Source organism: Caretta caretta, chromosome 11 (genome assembly GCF_965140235.1).
Source record: "Caretta caretta isolate rCarCar2 chromosome 11, rCarCar1.hap1, whole genome shotgun sequence".
Taxonomy (NCBI): Eukaryota; Metazoa; Chordata; order Testudines; family Cheloniidae; genus Caretta; species Caretta caretta.
In genome coordinates this window covers 8,225,556-8,237,578 of record NC_134216.1, presented here as the reverse complement: position 1 = coordinate 8,237,578, position 12,023 = coordinate 8,225,556, and the positions used below count along the sequence as shown (strand labels likewise).

Genomic DNA, 12,023 nt, shown 5'->3' with positions numbered 1-12,023 from the left:
CTGTGAAATCTTATTTTTGAGGGGAAAGCGATAACAATCATTTCCCATTTCATCCTTACAGAATATCTCACCAATAAATATAAAAGATAGGTCTATAGCAAATAGCTTGTGATCTATGTAACTGATTACCACAAGCAGCAATCACTAAAAGTCAAACTCCACAGCAATAAATTGCATTTATTTTCATAGATATGGTGTACATTGGCTCTACTGCAATCACCAGGACTTGTTGCTTTCATTGTCAGAAATTTTGCTGTAACAGATTTATTGTCAGAGCGCAAACAAATGCATTAAGCTCTGCAGGACACAAAAGGCCTGATTCCATATTCTCACTTCCAACATTTCATTTATAATGTTATAAAAATGGATAAGTATTATTCCATAATTAACAAACTCACAACATACCATGCAATACATCCTCATTTATGTATTTCATTGCAAACGTCAATCCATATTTTAATATGGGACCATTTCCAGTTGGTAGCTTGAAAAAAATTATTTAGCTTTGTTACTAGACTCTTGACATGTCTTCTATTGCACTGTTTTGCAACACTAGTGAAAATGGTGACGGATTTATCAATTCCTAGAATATTTTCTGTTTCACATGCATCTCTATGATAGCTATATTATGCTCTCCTTGAAGAAATGTTTCAGAGTAGCAGCCGTGTTAGTCTGTAACTGCAAAAGAAAAGGAGTACTTGTGGCACCTTAGAGACTAACATTTATTTGAGCATAAGCTTTCATGAGCTACAGCTCACCTCATCGGATGAATACAGTGGAAAATACAGTGGGGAGATTTATATACACAGAGAATATGATACAATGGGTGTTACCATACACACTGTAACGAGAGTGATCAGGTAAGGTGAGCTATTACCAGCAGGAGAGCCGGGGGGGGGGGGGGGGGGGGAATGACCTTTTGCAGTGATAATCAAGGTGGACCATTTCCAGCAGTTGACAAGAACGTCTGAGGAACAGTGGGGGGGGGGGGGGGGGAAATAAACATGGGAAAATAGTTTTACTTTGTGTAATGACACATTCACTCCCAGTCTTTATTCAAGCCTAAGTTAATTGTATCCAGTTTGCAAATTAATTTCAATTCAGCAGTCTCTCGTTGGAGTCTGTTTTTGAAGTCTTTTTATTGAAGAATTGCCACTTTTAGGTCTGTAATCAAGTGACCAAAGAGATTGAAGTGTTCTCCGACTGGTTTTTGAATGTTATAATTCTTGACGTCTGATTTGTGTCCCTTTATTCTTTTACGTAGAGACTGTCCAGTTTGGCCAATGTACATGGCAGAGGGGCAGTGCTGTTGTTTCATGTTCTCTGTGTATATAAATCTCCCCACTGTATTCTCCACAGCATGCATCCAATGAAGTGAGCTGTAGCTCATGAAAGCTTATGCTCAAATAAATTTGTTAGTCTCTAAGGCGCCACAAGTACTCCTTTTCTTCGTGAAGAAATGGTATCTGAAAGACTACAATAGATACTATGCATTCAGAGGTATGACTAACTGCATTCTGTATTTTTATGTCATTGCTAAATTATCAGAAGTCTATAAGTTTATTTAATACATATTTGCACTTACACTACCATTAACCCAGCTTCCTTACTTCAGAACCATCAAGTCCTGACCAACTTCTCATCTCCACACCAGCAAGTGATCCAGTACAGACTACCACCTTCACTCTGTTTATTCCAATAAGGGAGTCTCAGCTGTCCATCATGACCACATTCATTAGGTGACTGATGATTTTATATATCCTATCCCCACATCCTGGGTGTGACACTGCACCCCATATTCTTCACAGTGATATTATATGATATGATTATGTCATAATTATTATGCATTTTATGCAAGACTGGCCATGTGAGATGTCACTGAAAAGGTTATGATTTGCTGAATATGATGATAGTATTTCTATGCATGTGTCATTTTTGTTTCTGAAGTTACGAATATTGACTATGTATTTATTTCAACTGTAGTTTCACCTGGTTAACACCCACTAGATAAGATGTTTTCAGTCGAGATAGCGGGTGGGGAATGGCCTATAAAGGGCAATGGGCCACTAGGAAAAAACAATAGGCCTGAGGAAAAGTTTATCTCCCACCCTGGGGAGCCTTCCTGAGAACTACAGACAGCCTCTGAATAATGGCTGATATGACTGCAAGGACATGTGACGAGACCACATGCCTCTAGACTCCATCTTGGCATGTCAGCATTTTTCCCCACAAACTGGTCTGGGAACCAAGCTTTGGGAACGAAGGGTTCCCGCCATATGCAAAAGCTATAAATACAGGAGTGACTTCATCTGGGGTCTTCACTCCCCACCCGAGAAGACTCCTAGAAACACAGGAGGAACAAAGACAGAACTGGAGGACGTACTGGACCCAGGCTAAAGGGATTTTTAGCCTGTAAATGAAACACCTGAAGACTCCAAGCTGTAAGGCAAGTGCAGCTTGTCCCTTAAGAATCTGCAGCCTGCCTGTATCATCTCTTAGGATGAGAATCTGTTATTCATATCCTATTTAGTATATTAAGTTTAATTTGTGTTTTTTGTTTATTTGCTAGGTAATCTGCTTAGATCTGTTTCCTACCACTTAAAATCTATCTTTTGTGGTTAATAAACTTGTTTTTGCTTTATCTAAACCAGTGCGTGGGAATCATAACGGGGCAAAAGGCTGTTGCATATTCCTCTCCACATTGAGGGGGGAGGCAAATTTTATGAGCTTATGCTATACAGTTCCCTGTGCAGTGTAAAATGGTATAATTTTGGGTTTATACTCCTGAGGTGGTGTGCACCTGAGGAGCCAGGAGCAGCCTTCCAATGCAAGGGCTGATCAGAGAGCCTGCTTTTAACTGCAGCTGGGCGTGCCCCTACCTGTATGTACGCTGGTGTAAGTGCAGGCTGGAGGGCTTTGCAGTTTGTCAAAGCAGTACTGTGTGAGCGGGAGCCCAGGCTGGCGGGTCGAGGGCTCAGTTGTACCCCAGTTCCAGATAGTACCCCGGAGGGAACCTGTCACACTGGGAAATACATGTCTTTCTTCTGTTGTGTTGCTCCTGTGGTTGTTTTATATTCCCTGACCAAAAAATACATTAAATGAAAATAAGTAGCTGATGTAATTTTAAACTTAAGGTTAAAACACATTACAGGGATATCAGCCCAAGCATTATACATCAAGGAAATTCAGAGTTGAAGTTACACTTAAAATAACAAACATGCTAAAAGAAGGAATACACAGTTAAGACATCCACCCAACCTAAATTTTCCCATGTAGAATCATCATGCAATCCACCATACAATTATGATTAAGGCATTTAGTATTTATGATCTCAGACCAGATTAAACTGATTTTAAAGTTATTTTATATTTTTTTCCCTTGCAGCATCACTACATGGCAAAGTTAAGGATGTTTTGATGCCTTACTTCTGAATTTCTTATCTTAACATGTTTGGATTTCTTTTAAGTGTAAACTTAACTCTGTATTTGCAGGATTTATAATAATGATTAGTTTGGGGATGACTACAATATCCCTGTAACTTTTTTCACCCTGAATTCCTGATGCCTAGCCTCAACCGTATTTCCATTTTAACATTTCCCCCCTCCCCGGGAATTCTCTTCGTTAGTCAAAAATTATTCAAAATGTCCTAAGCAAACCCTGAACAGGCAACCAAAGAGAATGCTACCATGAGATATTATTAAATGATTTGGAGATATGTAGCATCAATTTTTCCATTGGAACTTTTAAAGACAGATTCACTCGTACACCAAAGCAGTGCACAGCAATCATGGCAAAATGGTGAACCCGGTCCTCAATTTGCAATTGACTTATTGGTTTAGAGCACTGCATTACTGAGACCAGCGATACGTGAAGGTGGTCAGGGAAACCTCAGGTCCCATATTATTGAGAACAGCAATATGGGAAGAGGGTCAGGGAGAGTTAAGTCTCAAAAAAGTGATTTAAAGGATCTGCCTGCACTCCTGTGTCACCTGCCCTGGCACTACTGCCCCAGCACTGTAGCCTCAGTGCACTGCAGAGGTAAGGCAGCAATGCCATGGGAAGAGTTTGGAAACAGTGATGCGCTAACTAGCATGCAGCCATGGAATCTTTAAAGAGTAGCAACAGCCAGGCCAAGTAACCTACCAATGAGAACTCTTCATATCACGGAGACATTACAACCAATAAAATTACTGCATGTAAATTAGCTGTAGAGAGACAGTAGTGACTGGTTGAGTTTCCTCTGATGTAACAACGGCATGCCTCATTTAAGACCTACCAGAGCTATTGATATGAGCCTGTCTGTAGCCTATACAATCAAAACAATTAGATGCAACAATCACTAAAAATGTAATTACAACCCGATTTCTTCAAATACAGACAATACACAATATTTTAATTAATTTTAAACCACATGGAAAGTTTGAATTCTTTGTATTATTCTGTTGCTAAGATCAGATGGGACAAAGAAAAGACAGAACAGATAAGATTCTAAATTTTTTAAATGATCCAATTTAATTTTAATGTTTTAAGTAACTAACAGATTTACTTGTAAATTCCCAGAAAATTAAATCTGTCCTCAGAAAGTAAGTGCTGTAAATTTGGGGACAATATGCTGTGAGGTAAAATCCCTGCTATAAGTACCAAGTGGTGTCAGCCTTAACTATGGTGTCACAACCAGCGACTTCATAATAGACACTACGCATATCCAATGAAAACCTGCAAGTAGCATTTCCACATAATGCCAGCAGCAGATTTAAACAGCCTATGCTAGCATTCACAATAAGGGTTTGTTTCACATATCCTGCACCTTGGAGAGACCATTGCTACATACCAGCCTTCTATAAGCAGACTTCAGTAGCTAGAAAGGATGCAATTCAGCACTCAATGAAAATTACAAGTCAGGTTTGTGCCACACTAACTTTTGCTTGCATTCCTAATGATTCTCACTTATCTTATGTGAAATTTTATTTATTACCTATATAACTCAGACTGACTATCCTATCTTCAGACATGTTTGCTTACAACTGAGCATGTTATCAATTGTATTATTCATTATGTTAATATAGTGAAGCTTTCATGTTATAAGTTTTTGAAAATCCTTTGAATACTGTATGGCTAAAAAAATTAATCTGAAAAGTCACTGATCATAGAAGGTAATAAACAACAAAACCACATCAAAATGTTTTGAATTGATTAGGCTTGGAGCCAGTTAAGTGGTTCATGGAATTCAGTATCACACAGTAATGTGAACAATAATGAGGCTGAAGACCTAACATAATCAACAGGAAATATGGTGTACAGAGTAGCACAATATGAAAATCAATCTGTACTACCTGAAAGTTTCCTTTCTTCAATTAATAAGGTCCACGGTGCTATTACAATGGGTACTTCACTTCAGCCTGCTTAGAGCTTAGAAGCAGAACCAGACTGATCAGTTACTGGCAGGCAGGGCATATCCCGCCTCCTGAAGTTCCCTCCATTAGAGATAATTTCGACAGTGAGAATAATTAAAATCCAATTTTCTAAATTATAAGCTGTGTAATACAATTTGAGAAAAAAGTATAACAATTTCTTCCACTGCAGAGCATAGTAAATTCCATGTAACACCAACAAATCCAAATCTATGGATGTCAATACTCATCTCTATTCTGGATGACCCATTTGTCTCCAAGGTGAACCAGATCTGCAAATCTTATTACTTAAAAAAAAAGAAATTGTAGGTTGGCACAGAAATTTTCTTCTTCATGCTAAAAGTCTACAGATCTGTTGTGATGGGATTTTCACAGCAGCATGCCTCCAGAGTGGAAAGCAAGATGAACCTTAATTGTGGGCGCTCAAAACAAGGTACAGCGTTTGTACCCACCATCTTCGCCTGGGCACTAAGGCATGGAGAAGAAACGTTTGCATCGGCACAGTCTGTGCTGTATCCATTTCTTACAACCATGACCCTTGGGGAAGCGGAGAAGGAAGAAGTCACTGAACTCTGCAGTGAGAGACGGAGTTGCTGGTGTGGACTATAGGGATGTAAGCATGATTATCCATCTGTCGCACTGTCCTTCTGGCTTCACTTCCCCCACGGAGATGGAGGAAGGGGCAGAGCTGTTTGCGCCAGGGCCAGTTTTTTCCTCAATCCTGCCTTTTTACCTTCCAGGGAGCAAGACCGCTGCAACCACTTGTCCAGCACAACTGGTCTCTCCAATCCTGCTGGGCTACTTTCAAGCCCAAGGGAGGACAACAACTGAGGTGATCCCGCCCAGACTTGGCAGTAAGAGATCTTGCACTTCGCCCACAAAGCCAGCTGAGTTCCCCAACCTCACATCAGGTAAGGGGCTGAAGTAGGACACAGAGACCCTTCCTTTTGCCTCTAGTTTTTCTCAGACTAGCATTCTTCTGAAAGCCTGCAGGAGCTCTAGCCCCTACAAACTCTTCAGATGGGGAAGCGCACAATCTGCTCACATATAAAATGGAGACCTGGGAATGAGACAAAATTATTGAACCAAACTGTTAGTCTAAACAGTTGGAATTTTCCTCAGAAAGTTCTGCAGCAGGAAGTATTGTTTGAGCCTGTATGTCACTGTGGAGGCAGGAAAAAAAAAAAAGGAACTTTAGGGGTATTCCCCTGCTGCCAGTGGTTGACAGGTGTAGTTCTGCCAAGCTGGGAACAGGATAAAGTATCCATGGATCTTACTACAAAGAAGAAATAAGTATTTCACATTATGAAGGAAATTACTAAAATCACATTTGGAATATAAAGTGAATTACCAGATTTCAGATGATGGAAGTTACAGAGCACACTAGTCTGATATTCTCTATTATAACCAATTCAGATACATTTTCTTCAGCAAAGGGTGGGTGAAATAATACTGCATGAATTTATAAGCTCTCCTCTGCCAAAGGATCTAGATAAGCTTTACAGTACTTTCTGCTTTCCCTAAAAATAGGAAAAAAACTCAGTGACTGCCAGACGCACCTAGCTATCTAACTTTGAAGAACAGGAACAAGGAAACCTAAACAAACACAAGGAGGTTCCAGAATCTGCAGTCAGAAAATTTGGCTAGAAGTTTCTCACATCGTACTCCAACAACGGGCCAGGCTTGGGCTTGGACACAACTGGTGAGAGTGTATTCTATAGGAAAAAATGTCCTACCCTTGGTGATTTGGAGCATCCAGTGGAAACGTTCCACACAGTTCAGGTGTCATGTTGAGGGCTTAAGAGGAAAAGTGGACTCAAATAACTGAGATTATGGCATAATGTGATAATAGTGTCAATGCTGAAGTGAGCAGAGACTGTCCAGAATCCCAATTTTCACTCTGCTGGTATGTCCTTCGTCCAGAAAACTCTGTATGATGGAAACATCATTGGTTTCCGGGGTGGGAAGAAGTTCTGTTTGTCCTTCGCTCAAGAAGGAAAAGCTTCATCCAGAAATTTTTGGGCCAATCCAGTCGTTTGGGGCAAGGTATTATCTGACACCCCGACCCACAGCCAGCCATTGATGATCTTCTCTCAGGGGTGGCCTGCACCTTCCTTCCTGCTATAAATTGTAGGGGAACTTCCTTGGGTTCCCTCATGACAGCAGGCAGTTGTGGGATGTGAAGGGGCCAGGAGCGGTGCAAAAATCCCATTCAATTAAAAAAAAATTAATATGCCCCTCATGGATTATAGGAAATCCCAAACCTCACCATTTTAAAAAAACAATTGCCCAAAGCGAAGGCCGGGACAGAATAACACTATACAATAATGTGCGGGTTAAGTGCATTACCCTTTCACTGTAAGTGATTTAGGTTCAAACCAGGAATGTCTAAAATGACAAGTTTGATGGTCTCTTCTTAACCACTGGCTAGCACTGATCTTACTCACAAAGCTGAACAATTCTGCATGACTGAGGGCTTCCCTACAGGTCACTGTGAAGCGCACAAGACGGGTGTGATTTGTAAAGTGCACTAACATGCTGCACTCTAACATCCCTGTGTAGACCCTGCTGGAGAACTCTAAAAGGTATATTATTCAGGTTTACGTAATCCTGATTGAAATCGGACTTCATCAATGCAAATTAGGTGTAGTGTGCGCCAGCAGGTCTATATGGGGCAATCAGAGTGATGCACGTTAGTGCATTTTACAAATCACACCCCTTTATTGTGTTTTGCTGGCATCGTGTAGACAAGCCCTGACATTTTGTGGTTACTAGATGACCCAAATTGAAGGGACAAAGAGAGCCAGAAATCAGGATTTTGGTTTATTGGCAAAGTTGCATAAAGAAACTTGCCAGCACTATGCATGGACTCTGACCCTAATAGTAATTACTAAAGATACGATTTGGTCATGGAGGTCACCGATTCCATCACTTTAACATATCTTTGTGACTTCTTCGGCTCCGGCTCCGGCTGTCAGCCCCACCATGACCATACCCTGATTTTGTCCTTTTTTCCCCATAACTGTTCCATGAATTTTACTTAATTTTACCATGACAAAATTGGAACCATAGTGATTACTAATAATTATTTCCAATTATTCAAAGAGGGAAATAACATCATGTTATGTGAAAAATCAGTTTGTCCTGGGGAGCATATTTCCTCTGTCTTCTAATCTTGGCAGCTCTTATTTGTTTCTACATTACACTGAAGTTTTACAACCCTTTTTGCTATGGTTAACAGCAGAGGCGATCGTGATTTATTTTTCTTTCAGAAGTTTATAATTAGATTCATCTTGTTCAGAAATGCCGTCCCAATCATGTTAAACTGCAATACAAACATATTTATCTTAATCTTTTAAAAATCTCTATGCATAAAAGAGCCTGCGAAAGGACTGGAGATGATTTATTGCTACTTGGTTTCTGAAAGAAGAGATAAAAATTCAGTTTTTATTCTGTACTTTAAATGAAATAAGCACACTCAGTTACATGATTCTCTCTCTTATATCCCAAATAACTTCCCAACTGCTAAGTTGAACAGCTGTTCATATTTTTAAAATTAAAATTTCTCTGCTTACAACTTCCTAAAAATGTCACTCCAACAGAAAAAATATTCGAACACATCTGTGATTCCCCAGAGTGAAGCTCCTTCTCAACTCCACTTCACCTTTATCCCCAACTTGAAGTCCTGCTCCCAATCAGCCATCATACTGCTCGTTTACCTAACCCCCTGAAATCTTCAGTCTTTTCTAGTCTTGATTAATCATAATAATCATGCCGCCTGCAAATATTGCCACCATATTGTTCACTTTTCTTTTTCAGATCACTGAAATATAAATTGAACATCTGTCCTTATAAGAATGAGACATCGCACTGTTAACCTTTTGCCATGTTGAGAATATTTTTTTCTCTTTTAGCAAGTTTCTAACCCATGACAGTACTTTAGCTTTCATTCCACAACAACTTCCTTGTTCTTGAACAGCCTTTTGTAAGGGTCTTTGCCAAATGTTTTTTGAATGTCCAAATACCATAAATAAATATATGTATGCATACAAGAACGCATGCTTTCATTTTATCTATTCTATAAGTAATTGCAGCTTGGTACGTCATTAGATTTTCTCAATCCAACCCAGTTTTTAACAGAGAACTGTCTTCCAAATATTTACACACTGACTCCAGTAGTATATTTGTAATTATTTTGCAGGTATCATTCATCAACTAATTGGCAATTGGTTTTCTGGTTCTTCTCTCCTACTCTTCTTTAAGGTATGTACTATGTATGTCTTTTTAAGAAAAGACAACAATACTGGGAACTAAACAGAATATAATTGAGAAAAGCAGAGGAGAAAGAGATATGGTGATATTCAGAAACATCTATAAATTCAATAGTAAATACGATTACATGAACTTATCTAAACATATTAAAATACAGTCAAGAGAGTAGATAGCATTACAAATTTACATTACGTGTTTAAAATGCAAACACTTGACAAACAATTAGAGCAAGGGTGGGCAAACTTTTTGGCCTGAGGACCACATCGGAGTACGAAACTATACAGAGGGCCGGGTAGGGAAGGCTGTGCCTCCCCAAACCAACAGCCTGGCCCTTGCCCCCTATCCACCCCCTCCCACTTCCCGCCCCCTGCCTGGCCCCCTCAAAACCCCCAACCCATCCAACCCCCCCCCCGCTCCTTGTCCCCAACTGCCCCCTTCCAGGACCCCCGCCTCTAACCATCCTCCAGGACCCCACCCCCTATCAACTCCCCCCGCTCTCCGTCCCCTGACTGCCCGCCACCGAACCTCTGCCCTATCCAACCACCCCCTGCTCCCCAACCACCCGACCTGAATCTCCACCCCATCCAACCGCCCCGTCCCCTGACTGTCCCCCAGAAACCCCTGCCCCTTATCCCACCCCCCCCCCCCCCGACTCCCTTACCATGCCGCTCAGAGCGGCATGTCTGGCCGCCGCACTGCCCAGCCGGAGCCAGATACGCTGCCCTACATGAGCAGGCAGCTGCCACCCGGAGTGCTGCCTGCGGGGCAGGAGGGACAGCAGGGGAGGGGCCAGGGCCTAGCTTCCCGGGCCAGGAGCTCAGGGGCTGGATAGGACAGTCCCACGGGCCAGATATGGCCTGAGGGCCTTAGTTTGCCCACCTCCGAATTAGAGCCTGTTCCTGCTTCCATTCAACTCAATGTCAAAACTACCATTGACTTCATCATGCAGTATAGGGGCCCTAAAGAGAAACTGGATCAAGTAGCAGAAGATTGTGCTCTTAACACTCAATTCTCAGACACAAGTGTTTGTACCATCATCATCTGTAGATGATGCCAAAACTGATGAGGTACACAAGATGGCTAATTATACACATGTGCAAGCATGTTTGTTCAAATACAGTATCTAGCTTTATTAAGGTTTTGTGTTTTTTTTGATTTAACACTTTTCATGTCTTGTTTGGAGGTCTAACTTATGACACAGTTCAGTGAAGAAAAGCAAGTACTTGGTATATACAAATTAAGGCAGGCACACAGTGAAACTGTTACTAAATTAAATAATACATATAACTCTACTTACATTAACTCTGAAAGCTTGTACAGTGTTATCCAGGAGAAGAATATTGCAGACCACCTCTGTATGTTGTCTGTCTCGTGCCAGCTCAGACGCTCGTACATTGTAGGTTCTGCCAGCAGGCAATCGGAAACGTGAGGTCATTACTATCCACACAAGGTCTTTAGAAAAAACAAAAAAGAAAGAAGAAATCCTGTAACAGATATAACTTTAAGAAAGCAAAAGCGCACGACTTAGCAGAAAGCCAACTTCATAAGGAAGACATTCTGTTGAAAAACAGACTTATCAAACACATTTCCTATTTCTTTATAAAATGAACATTAGTAATAAAACCCTGGTATCCAAAAACGAAGTATAATATTGCTGCAGCCTTTTTTCAAATCTGAAATGGAAGTTAAGTACCTGTGCAGCAATTGGAGTTCTCTGAGATGTTTTATCCATATGAGTATTCCAGTCTAGGTGCAAATGTGCCCCAAGTGCCAAGATTACAGATTTTTTGCTCACATTGTTTATCTGGTCTATACATGGTCACCCTTGTGCCTGTTATCGAAGGTATAAAGAGCGGAGCAGGATCAATCACCACTCAAGTTCCTTCTCTATCATGGTTTCCATAATATTACAGATGGACTCTGAAGCAGAGGGAAAAGTGGGCAAGTCATGGAATACACATTTGAATGACATCTCAAAGAACTCCAGTTACTTTACAGCAGTGATCCCCAAACTTTTGAGGGTTATGCCCCCCTGCTTCCTCCACCAGAGCCAGGGCCAGGAGCAGCGCCGCGATTCCGGTAGGGGGAAGGAGGAGACGCAGGCAGGCTTAAGGGGGCCAAGGCTGGGGCCACAGCTGGGCGTGGGTCTGGGGCCGGAGCCACAGCGAGGGGCTGAGGCCCCGTGGGCAGATGCAGCTCCACTCCAGTCCCCAGCCTCGTCCTCGGGCTGGGATGGGAGCCAGGGCCAGGGGCCAAGTCTTGGGACAGGGCCGGGATCGGAGCCACAGCTGGGACCCCGGCCAAGTGCAGAGCTGCACTGAGGCTGGGGACGGGGTCAGG

The 12,023-nt window shown here is 41.5% G+C and overlaps 1 protein-coding gene across 4 annotated transcripts in view; it reads right to left on the bottom strand.

Annotated features, from left to right (window-relative positions):
• Nucleotides 1-12,023, bottom strand: part of PTPN4 (protein tyrosine phosphatase non-receptor type 4) — a 229,810-nt gene that overhangs the window by 163,363 nt on the left and 54,424 nt on the right. For all 4 annotated transcript variants that reach the window (XM_048868477.2, XM_048868476.2, XM_048868482.2 and 1 more), the window contains one exon: nt 10,981-11,135. In XM_048868477.2, coding sequence (XP_048724434.2) covers nt 10,981-11,118 — 138 coding nt within the window. In that variant the 5' untranslated portion in view covers nt 11,119-11,135. The remainder of the gene's footprint in view (nt 1-10,980; nt 11,136-12,023) is intronic.